The 17,500-nt window shown below is 47.1% G+C and overlaps 1 protein-coding gene across 1 annotated transcript in view; it reads right to left on the reverse strand.

Annotated features, from left to right (window-relative positions):
• The window catches only part of LOC117389397 (titin-like), a 275,399-nt gene that overhangs the window by 126,241 nt on the left and 131,658 nt on the right, over positions 1 to 17,500 (reverse strand). The window contains exons 109-123 of the mRNA XM_055230696.1: positions 16,702 to 16,841; positions 15,846 to 15,972; positions 14,544 to 14,686; positions 12,158 to 12,281; positions 11,981 to 12,078; positions 11,709 to 11,877; positions 11,200 to 11,297; positions 10,519 to 10,687; positions 8,713 to 8,982; positions 8,319 to 8,585; positions 7,431 to 7,709; positions 6,288 to 6,528; positions 1,594 to 1,761; positions 971 to 1,095; positions 354 to 620 (exon numbers count right to left, since the gene is read on the reverse strand). Coding sequence (XP_055086671.1) covers positions 354 to 620; positions 971 to 1,095; positions 1,594 to 1,761; positions 6,288 to 6,528; positions 7,431 to 7,709; positions 8,319 to 8,585; positions 8,713 to 8,982; positions 10,519 to 10,687; positions 11,200 to 11,297; positions 11,709 to 11,877; positions 11,981 to 12,078; positions 12,158 to 12,281; positions 14,544 to 14,686; positions 15,846 to 15,972; positions 16,702 to 16,841 — 2,685 coding nt within the window. The remainder of the gene's footprint in view (positions 1 to 353; positions 621 to 970; positions 1,096 to 1,593; positions 1,762 to 6,287; positions 6,529 to 7,430; positions 7,710 to 8,318; positions 8,586 to 8,712; positions 8,983 to 10,518; positions 10,688 to 11,199; positions 11,298 to 11,708; positions 11,878 to 11,980; positions 12,079 to 12,157; positions 12,282 to 14,543; positions 14,687 to 15,845; positions 15,973 to 16,701; positions 16,842 to 17,500) is intronic.

Consider the following 17,500-nt stretch of genomic DNA (forward strand, 5'->3'; position numbering starts at 1 on the left):
CCCGCTCTAAACTTGCTCTAAACCCGCTCTAAACCCGCTCTAAACCCGCTCTAAACCCGCTCTAAACCCGCTCTAAACCCGCTCTAAACCCGCTCTAAATCTGCTCTAAACCCGCTCTAAGCTCGCTCTAAACCCGCTCTAAACCCACTCTAAACCCGCTCTAAACTTGCTCTAAACCCGCTCTAAACCCGCTCTAAATCCGCTCTAAACCCGCTCTAAATCCGCTCTAAACCCGCTCTAAATCCGCTCTAAACCCGCTCTAAACCCGCTCTAAACCCGCTCTAAATCTGCTCTAAACCCGCTCTAAACTCGCTCTAAACCCGCTCTAAACCCACTCTAAACCCGCTCCTCACCTGCTAACTCTAGTTTGGCGCGTGCGTCCTTGTCCTTGGCCACGATGCGGTACTCGCCCTGGTCTCGGGGTCTGATCTCACACACTTGGAGCCGGTGAACTTTCCCTTCACTGATCATCTGGTACTTGTCTCCTTGGACAATGATCATGTTGTTCCTCATCCATCGCACCTCCACCCGATCTTTGTTCAGCTCTGCCTCAAAGACCACGTCAGAGCCTGGAGGTTCAAACAGGTCCTGGGGCGGGCGAACGATCTCCACGGGGGTTTCTGAGGGACACATCGCCGTTAGCAACAAAACTTCAACAACAACAACAACTGTACAACAACAAACTACTGCTCTCTACTTCTCCTGTGAGCGTGAGCCCTTAGAGCCAGAGAGCTGAGCCAGAATCCTGGTCAGGACTAAAGGAGGACTGAACCAGATCTAAACCAGGTCTAAACCAGGACTAAACCTGGACTAAACCCTATCAGGAGGACCTCGCTGTAGTATGTATCAGGACTAAAAGAGGACTAAACCAAGACTAAAGCAGGTGCCACCCAGGGTTAAACCAGGACTAAACTAGTACTAAATCAGGACTAAGCCCTGGATCTGGACCACCTTGCTGGAGTACCCTTACCTTCTACGAAGAGCCTTGCTCGTGAGCGCCTCTCGTCCACCCCGCAGGCGTACTCGCACTCATCGTCCGGACGACAGGTCTTCACGATTAGACGACACATTTTACCCTCACGCTCCATGTGGTACCTGCAACCGCCACCAGGGTAAAAACCATAAGACACAGTTATCTCAGAGAGGAGGTCCTGGTCTCAGTCTGGTCCTGGTCTGGTCCCGGTCTCAGTCTGGTCCTGGTCTGGTCTCAGTCTGGTCCTGGTCTGGTCCTGGTCTCAGTCTGGTCCTGGTCTGGTCCCGGTCTGGTCCTGGTCTGGTCTTACCTCGGTCCTTCTCTGATCTCTCTCCCGGCTCTGTACCACTTGACAGAGGCCTTGTCTTTGTTGTTGTCTGGTCTCAGTCTGGTCCTGGTCTGGTCCTGGTCTGGTCCTGGTCTCAGTCTGGTCCTGGTCTCAGTCTGGTCCTGGTCTGGTCTCAGTCTGGTCCTGGTCTCAGTCTGGTCCTGGTCTCAGTCTGGTCCTGGTCTGGTCCTGGTCTGGTCCTGGTCTGGTCTCAGTCTGGTCCTGGTCTGGTCCTGGTCTGGTCTCAGTCTGGTCCTGGTCTGGTCCTGGTCTGGTCCTGGTCTGGTCTTACCTCGGTCCTTCTCTGATCTCTCTCCCGGCTCTGTACCACTTGACCGAAGCCTTGTCTTTGTTGATTTTACAGGTGAACTCTGCGTCTTCAAACTCGGTGACTGTTTGGTCTTTGAGTTGTGCGGTGAAGTCTGTGGGCGCCTCGCTGATGATCAGCTCCGCCGCACACCTGCAACGAGACGCAAAAGAGTCAGATGCCCTCCCAGCACACCTATGAGACGCGATGCCCTCCCAGTGGCATCAGTATCAGTAGTATCAGTAGTATTATCAGTAGTAGTATCAGGAGTATTATCAGTAGTAGTATCAGGAGTATTATCAGTAGTAGTATCAGGAGTATTATCAGTAGTAGTATCAGGAGTATTATCAGTAGTATTATCAGTAGTAGTATCAGTAGTAGTATCAGGAGTATTATCAGTAGTAGTATCAGTAGTAGTATCAGTAGTAGTATCAGGAGTAGTATCAGGAGTATTATCAGTAGTATTATCAGTAGTAGTATCAGGAGTAGTATCAGGAGTATTATCAGTAGTAGTATCAGTAGTAGTATCAGGAGTATTATCAGTAGTAGTATCAGGAGTAGTATCAGGAGTATTATCAGTAGTAGTATCAGGAGTATTATCAGGAGTATTATCAGTAGTAGTATCAGGAGTATTATCAGTAGTAGTATCAGTAGTAGTATCAGGAGTATTATCAGTAGTAGTATCAGGAGTATTATCAGTAGTAGTATCAGTAGTAGTATCAGGAGTATTATCAGTAGTAGTATCAGGAGTATTATCAGTAGTAGTATCAGGAGTATTATCAGTAGTAGTATCAGGAGTATTATCAGTAGTAGTATCAGGAGTATTATCAGTAGTATTATCAGTAGTAGTATCAGTAGTAGTATCAGGAGTATTATCAGTAGTAGTATCAGTAGTAGTATCAGGAGTATTATCAGTAGTATTATCAGTAGTAGTATCAGGAGTATTATCAGTAGTAGTATCAGGAGTATTATCAGTAGTAGTATCAGGAGTATTATCAGTAGTAGTATCAGGAGTATTATCAGTAGTATTATCAGTAGTAGTATCAGTAGTAGTATCAGGAGTATTATCAGTAGTAGTATCAGTAGTAGTATCAGGAGTATTATCAGTAGTATTATCAGTAGTAGTATCAGGAGTAGTATCAGGAGTATTATCAGTAGTAGTATCAGTAGTAGTATCAGGAGTATTATCAGTAGTAGTATCAGGAGTAGTATCAGGAGTATTATCAGGAGTATTATCAGTAGTAGTATCAGGAGTATTATCAGTAGTAGTATCAGGAGTATTATCAGTAGTAGTATCAGGAGTATTATCAGTAGCATTATCAGTAGTAGTATCAGTAGTAGTATCAGGAGTATTATCAGTAGTAGTATCAGTAGTAGTATCAGTAGTAGTATCAGGAGTAGTATCAGGAGTATTATCAGTAGTATTATCAGTAGTAGTATCAGTAGTAGTATCAGGAGTATTATCAGTCAGTAGTATCAGTAGTAGTATCAGGAAGTATTATCAGTAGTAGTATCAGGAGTAGTATCAGGAGTATTATCAGTAGTAGTATAGGAGTATTTATCAGGAGTATTATCAGTAGTAGTATCAGGAGTATTATCAGTAGTAGTATCAGTAGTAGTATCAGGAGTATTATCAGTAGTAGTATCAGGAGTATTATCAGTAGTAGTATCAGTAGTAGTATCAGGAGTATTATCAGTAGTAGTATCAGGAGTATTATCAGTAGTAGTATCAGGAGTATTATCAGTAGTAGTATCAGGAGTATTATCAGTAGTAGTATCAGGAGTATTATCAGTAGTATTATCAGTAGTAGTATCAGTAGTAGTATCAGGAGTTTATCAGTAGTAGTATCAGTAGTAAGTATCAGGAGTATTATCAGTAGTATTATCAGTAGTATTATCAGGAGTATTATCAGTAGTAGTATCAGGAGTATTATCAGTAGTAGTATCAGGAGTATTATCAGTAGTAGTATCAGGAGTATTATCAGTAGTATTATCAGTAGTAGTATCAGTAGTAGTATCAGGAGTATTATCAGTAGTAGTATCAGTAGTAGTATCAGGAGTATTATCAGTAGTATTATCAGTAGTAGTATCAGGAGTAGTATCAGGAGTATTATCAGTAGTAGTATCAGTAGTAGTATCAGGAGTATTATCAGTAGTAGTATCAGGAGTAGTATCAGGAGTATTATCAGTAGTAGTATCAGGAGTATTATCAGGAGTATTATCAGTAGTAGTATCAGGAGTATTATCAGTAGTAGTATCAGTAGTAGTATCAGGAGTATTATCAGTAGTAGTATCAGGAGTATTATCAGTAGTAGTATCAGGAGTATTATCAGTAGTATTATCAGTAGTAGTATCAGTAGTAGTATCAGGAGTAGTATCAGTAGTAGTATCAGTAGTATTATCAGTAGTAGTATCAGGAGTAGTATCAGGAGTATTATCAGTAGTAGTATCAGTAGTAGTATCAGGAGTATTATCAGTAGTAGTATCAGTAGTAGTATCAGGAGTATTATCAGTAGTAGTATCAGGAGTATTATCAGGAGTATTATCAGTAGTAGTATCAGGAGTATTATCAGTAGTAGTATCAGTAGTAGTATCAGGAGTATTATCAGTAGTAGTATCAGGAGTATTATCAGTAGTAGTATCAGTAGTAGTATCAGTAGTAGTATCAGTAGTAGTATCAGTAGTAGTATCAGGAGTATTATCAGTAGTAGTATCAGGAGTATTATCAGGAGTATTATCAGTAGTAGTATCAGGAGTAGTATCAGGAGTATTATCAGTAGTAGTATCAGGAGTATTATCAGTAGTAGTATCAGGAGTATTATCAGTAGTATTATCAGTAGTAGTATCAGGAGTATTATCAGTAGTAGTATCAGTAGTAGTATCAGTAGTAGTATCAGGAGTAGTATCAGGAGTATTATCAGTAGTATTATCAGTAGTAGTATCAGGAGTAGTATCAGGAGTATTATCAGTAGTAGTATCAGGAGTATTATCAGGAGTATTATCAGTAGTAGTATCAGGAGTATTATCAGTAGTAGTATCAGTAGTAGTATCAGGAGTAGTATCAGGAGTATTATCAGTAGTAGTATCAGTAGTAGTATCAGGAGTATTATCAGGAGTAGGATCAGAGTATTATCAGTAGTATTATCAGTAGTGAGTATCAGTAGTATTATCAGGAGTAGTATCAGTAGTAGTATCAGGAGTATTATCAGTAGTAGTATCAGGAGTAGTATCAGTAGTAGTATCAGTAGTAGTATCAGGAGTATTATCAGTAGTAGTATCAGTAGTAGTATCAGGAGTATTATCAGTAGTAGTATCAGTAGTAGTATCAGGAGTATTATCAGTAGTAGTATCAGGAGTATTATCAGTAGTAGTATCAGGAGTATTATCAGTAGTAGTATCAGTAGTAGTATCAGGAGTAGTATCAGGAGTATTATCAGTAGTAGTATCAGGAGTAGTATCAGGAGTATTATCAGTAGTAGTATCAGTAGTAGTATCAGGAGTATTATCAGTAGTAGTATCAGGAGTATTATCAGTAGTAGTATCAGGAGTATTATCAGTAGTAGTATCAGTAGTAGTATCAGGAGTAGTATCAGGAGTATTATCAGTAGTAGTATCAGGAGTAGTATCAGGAGTATTATCAGTAGTATTATCAGTAGTAGTATCAGGAGTATTATCAGTAGTAGTATCAGGAGTATTATCAGTAGTAGTATCAGGAGTATTATCAGTAGTAGTATCAGTAGTAGTATCAGGAGTATTATCAGTAGTAGTATCAGGAGTATTATCAGTAGTAGTATCAGGAGTATTATCAGTAGTAGTATCAGTAGTAGTATCAGGAGTATTATCAGTAGTAGTATCAGGAGTATTATCAGGAGTAGTATCAGGAGTATTATCAGTAGTAGTATCAGGAGTATTATCAGTAGTAGTATCAGTAGTAGTATCAGGAGTATTATCAGTAGTAGTATCAGGAGTAGTATCAGGAGTATTATCAGTAGTAGTATCAGGAGTATTATCAGTAGTAGTATCAGGAGTATTATCAGTAGTAGTATCAGTAGTAGTATCAGGAGTATTATCAGTAGTAGTATCAGGAGTATTATCAGTAGTAGTATCAGGAGTAGTATCAGGAGTATTATCAGTAGTAGTATCAGTAGTAGTATCAGGAGTATTATCAGTAGTAGTATCAGGAGTATTATCAGTAGTAGTATCAGGAGTATTATCAGTAGTAGTATCAGTAGTAGTATCAGGAGTAGTATCAGGAGTATTATCAGTAGTAGTATCAGGAGTAGTATCAGGAGTATTATCAGTAGTATTATCAGTAGTAGTATCAGGAGTATTATCAGTAGTAGTATCAGGAGTATTATCAGTAGTAGTATCAGGAGTATTATCAGTAGTAGTATCAGTAGTAGTATCAGGAGTATTATCAGTAGTAGTATCAGGAGTATTATCAGTAGTAGTATCAGGAGTATTATCAGTAGTAGTATCAGTAGTAGTATCAGGAGTATTATCAGTAGTAGTATCAGGAGTATTATCAGGAGTAGTATCAGGAGTATTATCAGTAGTAGTATCAGTAGTAGTATCAGGAGTATTATCAGTAGTAGTATCAGAAGTATTATCAGTAGTAGTATCAGGAGTAGTATCAGGAGTATTATCAGTAGTAGTATCAGGAGTATTATCAGTAGTACCTGTCCTCTCCCACTTGAGCCGTGTACTCTCCCTCATCGTCCATCACGCAGTCCTTGATGGTCAGGGTGTGTTTGAGGCCGTCCACGCGGTAAACCACACGTTTGCTCAAAGGCAGCTCCTGTCCGGCTTTGAACCAGCGCACGGTGGACTCGGGACGGTTCACTTTGCACACGAACGCTATGGTCTTCTTCTCCTGTGTCTCGATGTCCTCTATGGGCTCCAAGAACTTCAACATCTCCTCTGTGAAGGCAAGACCGGGTCAGAAACCAGGTCTGGACCAGAACTAAACCAGGTCTGGACCAGAACTAAACCAGGACGGAACCAGGACTGAACCAGGACTGAACCAGGACTAAACCAGGACTAAACCAGGAGTAAACCAGGAGTAAACCAGGACTGAACCAGGACTGAACCAGGACTGAACCAGGACTGAACCAGGACTAAACCAGGACTAAACCAGGAGTAAACCAGGAGTAAACCAGGACTAAACCCGGACTGAACCAGGACTAAACCAGGACTGAACCGGGACTGAACCAGGACTGAACCAGGACTGAACCAGAACTGAACCAGAACTAAACCAGGTCTGGACCAGAACTAAACCAGGACTGAACCAGGACTGAACCAGAACTAAACCAGGACTGAACCAGGACTAAACCAGGACTAAACCAGGACTAAACCAGGAGTAAACCAGGACTAAACCAGGACTGAACCAGGACTGAACCAGGACTGAACCAGGACTGAACCAGGACTAAACCAGGAGTAAACCAGGACTAAACCAGGACTGAACCAGGACTGAACCAGGACTGAACCAGGACTGAACCAGGACTAAACCAGGAGTAAACCAGGACTAAACCAGGACTAAACCAGGACTGAACCAGGACTGAACCAGGACTGAACCAGGACTGAACATAGAACTAAAGCAGAACTGAACCACACTTTTACCTGCTCCTGTCTGATTGGTCGGGAGCAGCTGTAATGTGATTGGTCGGGAGCAGCTGTACTGTGATTGGTCGGGAGCAGCTGTACTGTGATTGGTCGGGAGCAGCTGTACTGTGATTGGTCGGGAGCAGCTGTACTGTGATTGGTCGGGAGCAGCTGTAATGTGATTGGTCGGGAGCAGCTGTACTGTGATTGGTCGGTCTTACCTGCGACGGTGGCGGAGGCGGTGCTCTTGGCCTGCTCTCCTCTCTGATTGGTCAGGAGCACGGTGTACTGTGATTGGTCGCTCTTGACGGCGTCGCGGATGCGCAGGGAGAACACGTTGTCTCTCTGGCTCATGGTGAACCTGCCGCTCTCAAACATGGTCTCCTCCTGTTTGAGCCACTTGGCTTTGGCTCCGTCAGAGTTCACCTCACAATTAAACACCAGCTCTCCTCCCTCCTTCACCTGGACGTCCCGAAGAGGAGTGATCACACGCAGCTTCTCTGTGAGGAGGAAGGAGGAGGGAGGAGGAGGAGGGAGGAGGGAGGAAGAGGAGCGAGGAAGAGGAGGGAGGAGGAGGGAGGAGGAGGGAGGAAGAGGGAGTAGGAGCGAGGAAGAGGAGGGAGGAGGAGGAAGGAGGAGGGAGGAGGAGCGAGGAGGAGGGAGGAGGAGCGAGGAGGAGGGAGGAGGAGCGAGGAAGAGGAGGGAGGAGGAGGAGGGAGGAAGAAGAGGAATGAGGAGCGAGGAAGAGGAGGGAGGAGGAGGAAGGAGGAGGGAGGAGGAGGAAGGAGGAGGGAGGAGGAGCGAGGAAGAGGAGGGAGGAGGAGCGAGGAGGAGGAGGAGGGAGGAAGAGGAGGAGGGAGGAAGGAGGAGGGAAGAGGGACAGAGGTAGAGGAGGGAGAAATGGGTTAGAACACGAACTACAGGAGGAATAAACCAGAAGTAAACCAGGACTAAATCAGGACACAGATCTTAACGAGTCCCGGGTCCCCCGTCCTCGGTCTCAGGTCCCCAGTCTCAGGTCCCCAGTCTCAGGTCCCCAGTCTCAGGTCCCCGGTCTCAGGTCCCCGGTCCCCCGTCCCCGGTCCCCCGTCCCCAGTCTCTGGTCTCACCGATGACGTAGAGCTCTGCAGACGCCTTGACGTTGCCGATGTGCGCCGTGTATCCGCCCTCGTCCTTCCTGTCGCAGCTTTTCACAATAAGAGCGCGGCGTTTGCCCTCGCTCACCACGCTGTACTTCTCGCCCTCGCTCACTTCCTGTTCTCCTCTGAACCACTTCACCTCGTACGTCTCCTTGGAAACGGAGCACACAAACTCCGCCCTCTCGCCCTCCACCACCTCCACGTTCTGAGGCCGTGCGATGAACTCAGCCGCCAGCTCTGTGGAGAGAAGAGCGGCGAGGGTAAGGACTAAACCAGGTCTAAACCAGGTCTAAACCAGGTCTAAACCAGGTCTAAACCAGGTCTAAACCAGGACTAAACCAGGTCTTTCCCTCTCTGGCCTCACCGTTGATGCTGAGTTTGCCGGTGGTGGTGACGCTGGTGGACAGTTGGCAGGTGTAGTCTCCCCTGTCGTCCAGGCGCAGGTCCTGGATGACGAGGACCCGTTTACGCCCGTCGGACAGGTGCTCGTAGCGCCCGCCCTCGGGGATCTCCTGCCCCTGTTTAAACCAGCGCACCTCCGCAGACGCCTTGGACACCTCACACACCAACTTCACCGAGTCCGTCTCTGTGCCCTCCACGTTAGACAGGTTCTTAGTGAAACGGGCATCCTCCTCTGAAGAACGAGAGAGAGGAGGAGAGGAGGGGGGGGGAGGAGAGGAGGAGAGAGAGGGAGAGAGGAGGAGGGGGGGGAGGAGGAGAGGAGGAGAGAAGGAGAGGAGGAGAGGAGGGGGGGGGAGGAGAGGAGGAGAGAAGGAGAGGAGGAGAGGAGGAGGGGGACAGGGAGACAGAGTTAAACTGGAGTGTAGAAAGGAACCGGGAGTAAACCTGGACTAACCCTGGACTAAACCTGGACTAACCCTGGACTAACCCTGGACTAACCCTGGACTAACCCTGGACTAACCCTGGACTGAACCAGGACTGAACCAGGACTGAACCTGGACTGAACCAGGACTGAACCAGGACTGAACCAGGACTGAACCAGGACTAAACCAGGACTAAACCAGGACTAAACCTGGACTAACCCTGGATTAAACCTGGACTGAACCAGGACTAAACCTGGACTAAACCTGGACTAAACCTGGACTAACCCTGGACTAAACCTGGACTAAACCTGGACTAAACCTGGACTAACCCTGGACTAAACCTGGACTAAACCTGGACTAAACCTGGACTAAACCTGGACTGAACCAGGACTAAACCTGGACTAAACCTGGACTAAACCTGGACTAACCCTGGACTAAACCTGGACTAAACCTGGACTAAACCTGGACTAACCCTGGACTAAACCTGGACTGAACCAGGACTAAACCAGGACTAAACCAGGACTAAAGCAGGACTAAATCTGGACTAAACCAGGTCTAAACCAGGACTAAACCTGGACTGAACCAGGACTGAACCAGGTCTAAACCTGGACTGAACCAGGACTGAACCAGGACTAAACCAGGACTAAACCAGGACTAAACCCGGACTAAACCTGGACTAACCCTGGACTAAACCTGGACTAACCCTGGACTAAACCTGGACTAACCCTGGACTAACCCTGGACTAAACCTGGACTAAACCTGGACTGAACCAGGACTGAACCAGGACTAAACCTGGACTGAATCAGGACTGAACCAGGACTAAACCAGGACTAAACCAGGACTAAACCAGGACTAAACCTGGACTAACCCTGGATTAAACCTGGACTAAACCTGGACTAAACCTGGACTGAACCAGGACTAAACCTGGACTGAACCAGGACTGAACCAGGACTGAACTAGGACTAAACCAGGACTAAACCTGGACTAAACCTGGACTAAACCTGGACTAAACCTGGACTGAACCAGGACTAAACCTGGACTAAACCTGGACTAAACCTGGACTAACCCTGGACTAAACCTGGACTAAACCTGGACTAAACCTGGACTAAACCTGGACTAAACCTGGACTAACCCTGGATTAAACCTGGACTAAACCAGGACTAAACCAGGACTAAACCAGGACTAAACCAGGACTAAACCTGTTATAATCCTGATGCAGATATTACAGCCTCTTGTATAAATGTGCCCTCTGCATTTGACCCATTCAGGGTGTCTATAGATCTGAGCCTCCTGCTCAGGAGTACCAAGCTGTGGGTCTGTGGGTGTATGTGTCCGGGCGCTCTCACCGATCACGGTCAGCATTCCGGAGCTCTTGGCGGTCCGGGCGTCGCACTCGTACTCGGCCTCGTCGTCAAACACAGACTTATGAACAATCAGGATCCTCTGGACTCCCTTCGATAAGATCTCATACTTTTTACTCTTTCGGATCTCATTCCCATCCCGGAACCAGCGCACCTGTGGAGACAGACCGGATCAGAACCAGGACTAAACCAGGACTGAACCAGGACTAAACAAGGACTGAACCGGGACTAAACCAGGACTGAACCAGGACTGAACCAGGACTGAACCAGGACTGAACCAGGACTGAACCAGGACTGAACCAGGACTGAACCAGGACTGAACCAGGTCTAGTGGGACATTATTATGAAGTGCAGTTTTTCTCTGGTTCATTCTTAGATCCTGGATTTAAGTCCAGGTGCATTGTGGGATGTGTAGTGTTGTGTGGTTTGGTGTTAGGGGCACAGGTGCATTGTGGGACGTGTAGTGTTGTGGGGTTAGATGCACAGGTGCATTGTGGGACGTGTAGTGTTGTGTGGTCTGTAGTGTTGTAGTGTTAGATGTTAGGGAGCATTGTGGGGGCACAGGTGCATTGTGGGGGCACAGGTGCATTGTGGGGGCACAGGTGCATTGTGGGGGCACAGGTGCATTGTGGGGGCACAGGTGCATTGTGGGATGTGTAGTCTCACCTTCGCGGACTCTCGGGAAACTTCACATTCGAACTTTGCAGATTCTTTCTCTTTGACTTCGACGTCGTGCAGCGGTTTAGTGAACTCCACATGAGGCGCTGAAACAGACAGCAAACAGGTCTAAACCAGGTCTAAACCAGGTCTAAACCAGGTCTAAACCAGGTCTAAACCAGGTCTAAACCAGGTCTAAACCAGGTCTAAACCAGGTCTAAACCAGGTCTAAACCAGGTCTAAACCAGGTCTAAACCAGGTCTAAACCAGGTCTAAACCAGGACTAAACCAGGTCTAAACCAGGTCTAAACCAGGTCTAAAGCAGGTCTAAACCAGGACTAAACCAGGTCTAAACCAGGACTAAACCAGGACAAAACCAGGTCTAAACCAGGTCTAAACCAGGTCTAAACCAGGTCTAAGACAGGACTAAACCAGGACTAAACCAGGTCTAAGACAGGCCTACACCAGGCCTACACCAGGACTTTCCCAGATCTAAGCCGGGACTTTGGGATACTTACGCAGGACCTCGAGGTAGCAGGAGGTCTTGAAGTGTTGGGCGTCGCACGTGTACAGTTTGGCGTCGTCCGGCGTGCAGCTCTGGATCACCAGCGCCCGGCGCCGCCCCTCGCTCACCACGTCGTATTTCTTTGTCTTTCTGATCTCCTGTCCCTCTCGGAACCAGCGCACCTGCGGACAACAACCGTGTCAGAACCAGGACCGGACCCGGACCGGACCAGGACTAGACTACGTCAGAATCAGAACTGGGCCAAGACTAAAGCAGAACTCGTACCTCGGCATTTTCACGGGAAATCTGGCACTCGAGCACAGCAGTGGCCTCCTCCTCCACGGACTGATCCTCCAGAGGCTGAGTGAAGTCTGCTGCAGGCTCTGAAGAGAGAAACCAGGTCTAAACCAGGTCTAAACCAGGACTAAACCAGGACTTAACCAGGTCTAAACCAGGCCTTACCTCTCACAATGAGCTGGGCTTGGGTCTGGAAGTCCTGGGAGCAGAGCTTCACTTCTCCAGCCTCAGAGAGCTTCACGTCCCTCACAGTGAGAGCGTGGACTCTGCCCACCACCCGGGTCTTCACCTGGATCACAACCAGATCAGACACACGTGAGGATCACAACCAGATCACACACACGTCAGGATCACAACCAGATCACACACACGTCAGGATCACAACCAGATCAGACACACGTCAGGATCACAACCAGATCAGACACACGTGAGGATCACAACCAGATCAGACACACGTGAGGATCACAACCAGATCAGACACACGTGAGGATCACAACCAGATCACACACACGTCAGGATCACAACCAGATCAGACACACGTCAGGATCACAACCAGATCAGACACACGTCAGGATCACAACCAGATCACACACACGTCAGGATCACAACCAGATCAGACACACGTGAGGATCACAACCAGATCAGACACACGTGAGGATCACAACCAGATCAGACACACGTCAGGATCACAACCAGATCAGACACACGTCAGGATCACAACCAGATCAGACACACGTGAGGATCACAACCAGATCAGACACACGTGAGGATCACAACCAGATCAGACACACGTGAGGATCACAACCAGATCAGACACACGTGAGGATCACAACCAGATCAGACACACGTCAGGATCACAACCAGATCAGACACACGTCAGGATCACAACCAGATCAGACACACGTGAGGATCACAACCAGATCAGACACACGTGAGGATCACAACCAGATCAGACACACGTGAGGATCACAACCAGATCAGACACACGTCAGGATCACAACCAGATCAGACACACGTCAGGATCACAACCAGATCAGACACACGTGAGGATCACAGTGTCTTTTACTGTAGAGTCCGACTAAATACTAAAATTTAAAACTGGATTTCGATACTAAGGAATAGACTTGATACTCGATACTGATTCTGATTCCACGATGAAAATGTGTGTGTGTGTGTGTGTGTATGTGGGGGTGTGTGTGTGTGTGTGTGGGGTGTGTGTGTGTGTGTGTGGGGTGTGTGGGTGTGGGGGTGTGTGTGTGTTCCATGGTTCATTGGAAGCTGTGTCTGACTTGATGCTGCCTTTTCTCCTCTTTTTACGTCTTCTTTGTTAACATGCCCCACCTCCACCCCCACCTCCACCCCCACCTCCACCTCCACCCCCACCTCCACCCCCACCTCCACCCCCACCTCCACCCCCACCTCCACCTCCACCCCCACCTCCACCCAGCGGAGTCCCCCAAGGTTCAATTCTGGGGCCTATTCTTTTTGCACTTTATCTTCTCCCGCTTGCGGACATTTTTAAAAGACATGGCCTTTTATATCATTTTTACGCAGATTTATTTACCGATTTCTAAAAAAGACCACTGCTCCCTGACACCCCTACTCGACTGTCTATGTGACGTCAAGGCTTGGTTGGCCCAAAACTTTTTAAAATTGAATGAAGCAAAGACCGAGGTTATACTGTTTGGCTCTGGCAGTGCCCTCACGGACGTGGGACCTCTTCAAAATGATGTGCGTCCCACAGTCACCAACCTTGGCGTCACCATAGACAGCGATTTTAAATTTGACAAACATATTAATGGCGTTTTAAAATCTAGTTTTTATCATCTGCGGCTTTTATCCAAAGTCAAACCGTTTTTATCTTTTAAACTTTTTGAACAAGTCGTGCACGCTTTTATTTCTTTGCGCCTGGACGACTGCAGTGCACTTTATTCTCACAAAACTCACTTTACCGACTGCAGTTAGTCCAAAACTCTGCTGCACGACTTTTAACAGGAACCAAAAAACACGATCATATCACACCAATTCTTGCGTCTTTGCACTGGACCTCATCAAAATGTACACCCCGGTGCACGCTCTGAGGTCTGAGGCCCAGCTCCAGCTCGAGGTCCCTAAGACCAGACTTAAAACCAGAGGGACAGGGCCTTTTCTGTGGTTGGACCTAAACTGTGGAACGCCCTGCCCCCCCCACGTTCAAACAGCTCCACTGTGGAGAGTTTAAGTCTCGTCTTAAGACCCACTTTTATTCTCTGGGTTTTAACACCGTGAGTTGTGTGGTCCTCTGTGTTTTTTTTATTTATTTTTATGTGTTTTATTGATTTCATGTACAGTTAGTTATTAGTCTTTGGAAACAATGTGTTTATGAAATGTGCTTTATAAATAAAGTGGATTGGATTGTTGCTCTGTTTTCGGGGGAGGGTTGTGTTGTCAGCTGTTCTTATCTGTTTCTATTTTAGCTGCAGCTGTGAAAAACAACAGTAGTAGTAGTAGTAGTAGTAGTAGTAGTAGTAGTAGTAGTAGTAGTAGTAGTAGTAGTATTATTATTATTTACCCTGTCGCTGGGCTCCATCCTCGCTCCTCCCAGGTACCACTCTACGGCGATTCCTTCGTACGAAAGCTCACACTCAAACGTCGCCGTCTCGCCTGCAGTCACCTCCACATCCTTCAGGGGGCGCATCACTGAGATCGAACGAGCTACGGAAGGAGAGAGGGGAGAGGAGGAGGAGAGGAGGAGAGGAGGAGGAGAGAGGAGGAGGAGAGAGAGGAGAGGAGGAGAGCAGGAGGAGAGCAGGAGGAGAGGAGAGAGGAGAGAGGAGAGGATTCAATAAATAAATACTGAAATGGGGGGGGTGAAGGATTGAAAGAAAATAAAAAGTATAAAATGGAATGATAAAAAAGTAAAACATGAAAACAAAGAGTGAAAGTAAAGAGGTCTAAAAGAGGCTGAGGAGAAAAGAAGACTGAGAAAGGAAAGAGAGAAACACACAGCCTGACCCCAGCCCCGCCTCCCAGCCAATCAGGAGCCTCCTCTCACACCTCCCAGCCAATCAGGAGCCTCCTCTCACACCTCTGAGGAGCCCACAGCTGATTGGCTGAGAACAGCTCCATTTGTCCCTGTTCTTCACACTGGGGGTTAAACCTGATGCCCTGCCTCCTCCTCCAGAAACTTCTGTGGGACAAACCTCAACCTCTGTGACAGAACAAGACCAGGACTAAACCAGGACTAAACCAGGACTAAACCAGGACCAAACCTGGACCAAACCTGGACCAAACCAGGACTAAACCAGGACTAAACTACGACTAAACCAGGACTAAACCTGGACCAAACCTGGACCAAACCAGGACCAAACCTGGACCAAACCTGGACCAAACCAGGACCAAACCTGGACCAAACCAGGACTAAACCAGGACTAAACCAGGACTAAACCTGGACTAAACCTGTACCAAACCAGGACTAAACCAGGACTAAACCAGGACTAAACCAGGTTGTGACCCCTAAGTGCAGCTGTGCTCTTCAGTCAAACATGTGAGGTCAGCAGGGGTCAGGGGTCAGAGGTCAGAGTGCTTGTGTGTGAAGACTTGTTATGATTATAACTGCATATTCTTCTCACATGTTTGTTTTAGTGCTGTTGTTTTATAAAAGTTATTTTGTGATTTTCTAGTTTTTGGTCCAGGTCAAAGGTTAAAAGTCTCACTAAACTAGGACTGAACCAGGACTAAACCAGAACTGAACCAGGACTAAACCAGGACTGAACCAGGACTGAACCAGGACTAAACCAGGACTGAACCAGGACTGAACCAGGACTAAACCAGGACTAAACCAGGACTGAACCAGGACTGAACCAGGTCTCACCTTTGACCCTGAGCTGGGCGTTGGACTTGGCGTTGGCGGCGGAGAAGTCCACAGCTCCAGCCATGTCCAGCTTCACATTGTACAGGATCAAGAGATGACGCTTCCCCTCCTCTTTTATCTCCACATCCTGAAGAAGATGAGAAGAATGAGAGGAGAGGAGAAAGAGGAGAGGAGGAGAGAGATCAGGAGAGAAGGAGAGAGGAGGAGAGAGAGGATAGAGGAGATGAGGAGGAGAGAGATCAGGAGAGAAGGAGAGAGGAGGAGAGGAGGACAGGATGAGAGAGGAGAGAGGAGGAGAGGATAGAGGAGAGAGGAGGAGAGGATAGAGGAGAGAGGAGGAGAGGATAGAGGAGAGAGGAGGAGAGGAGAAAGGAGGAGAGGATAGAGGAGAGAGGAGGAGAGGATAGAGGAGAGAGGAGGAGAGGATAGAGGAGAGAGGAGGAGAGGATAGAGGAGAGAGGAGGAGAGGAGAGAGGAGGAGAGGATAGAGGAGAGAGGAGGAGAGGAAAATCCATAATGATTTGTGAGTGATGTGACCCTGAGGAGGCACAAGGGGCGAGCACGCCCTCAAACCATGATGTCACCTGTATACTCACAGCTGATTGGACCAGAGCCTGTCCTCTGTGATGATGTCACCTGTATACTCACAGCTGATTGGACCAGAGCCTGTCCTCTGTGATGATGTCACCTGTATACTCACAGCTGATTGGACCAGAGCCTGTCCTCTGTGATGATGTCACCTGTATACTCACAGCTGATTGGACCAGAGCCTGTCCTCTGTGATGATGTCACCTGTATACTCACAGCTGATTGGACCAGAGCCTGTCCTCTGTGATGATGTCACCTGTATACTCACAGCTGATTGGTGCAGAGCCTCTCCCTTGAGTTTCCACTTCCCGTGGACGTCTTCCTCTGAAATCTCCGTCTCAAACTTGGCTGTTTCTGTCTCAGTCACTTCCACACTGTAGAGCGGGCGGACGACTTTAATGTCACGCTCTGAGAGGACGGAGGGAGGGAGGAGAGGAGGAGGAGGAGAGAGGAGAGGAGGAGGGAGGGAGGAAGGAGGGAGGGAGGAGAGGAGGAGGAGGAGAGAGGAGAGAGGAGAGGAGGAGGGAGGGAGGGAGGAGAGGAGGAGGGAGGAGAGAGGGAGGGAGGAGAGGAGAGAGGGAGGAGAGGAGAGAGGGAGGAGAGGAGAGAGGAGAGGGAGGGAGGAGAGGAGAGAGGGAGGGAGGAGAGGAGAGAGGGAGGAGGGAAGTAAAAATATTGTATTAACGGTTCATGACATGTTACTTTGTGGACATGTTTCTGAAGTTCAAATCTCCTGCTCTTCTGTGATTCATTATGTAAAACTTTACAGTGACATCACGCTGGGGGGGTGGGGCATGTATGTCTATGGTGTAATGTTCAGCAGTTACCATGGAGATGTTTTAAGATCGTCTGAAAACTCAATAAAGATCTAAGTTTTTTTTTAAGAGCACATGTTCAGGAGCCTGTGTTCATGGTCCTGTTTAGAGTTTGATTTGACACAAAAAGCTGAGAGTGACTCACTGGAAAACTGTTGGCTAATGCTAGTGCTAATGCTAGTGCTAATGCTAGTGCTAATGCTAATGCTAGTGCTAATGCTAGTGCTAATGCTAATGCTAATGGTAGCTTGT

Source organism: Periophthalmus magnuspinnatus, chromosome 21, assembly GCF_009829125.3.
Source record: "Periophthalmus magnuspinnatus isolate fPerMag1 chromosome 21, fPerMag1.2.pri, whole genome shotgun sequence".
Lineage (NCBI taxonomy): Eukaryota > Metazoa > Chordata > Actinopteri > Gobiiformes > Gobiidae > Periophthalmus > Periophthalmus magnuspinnatus.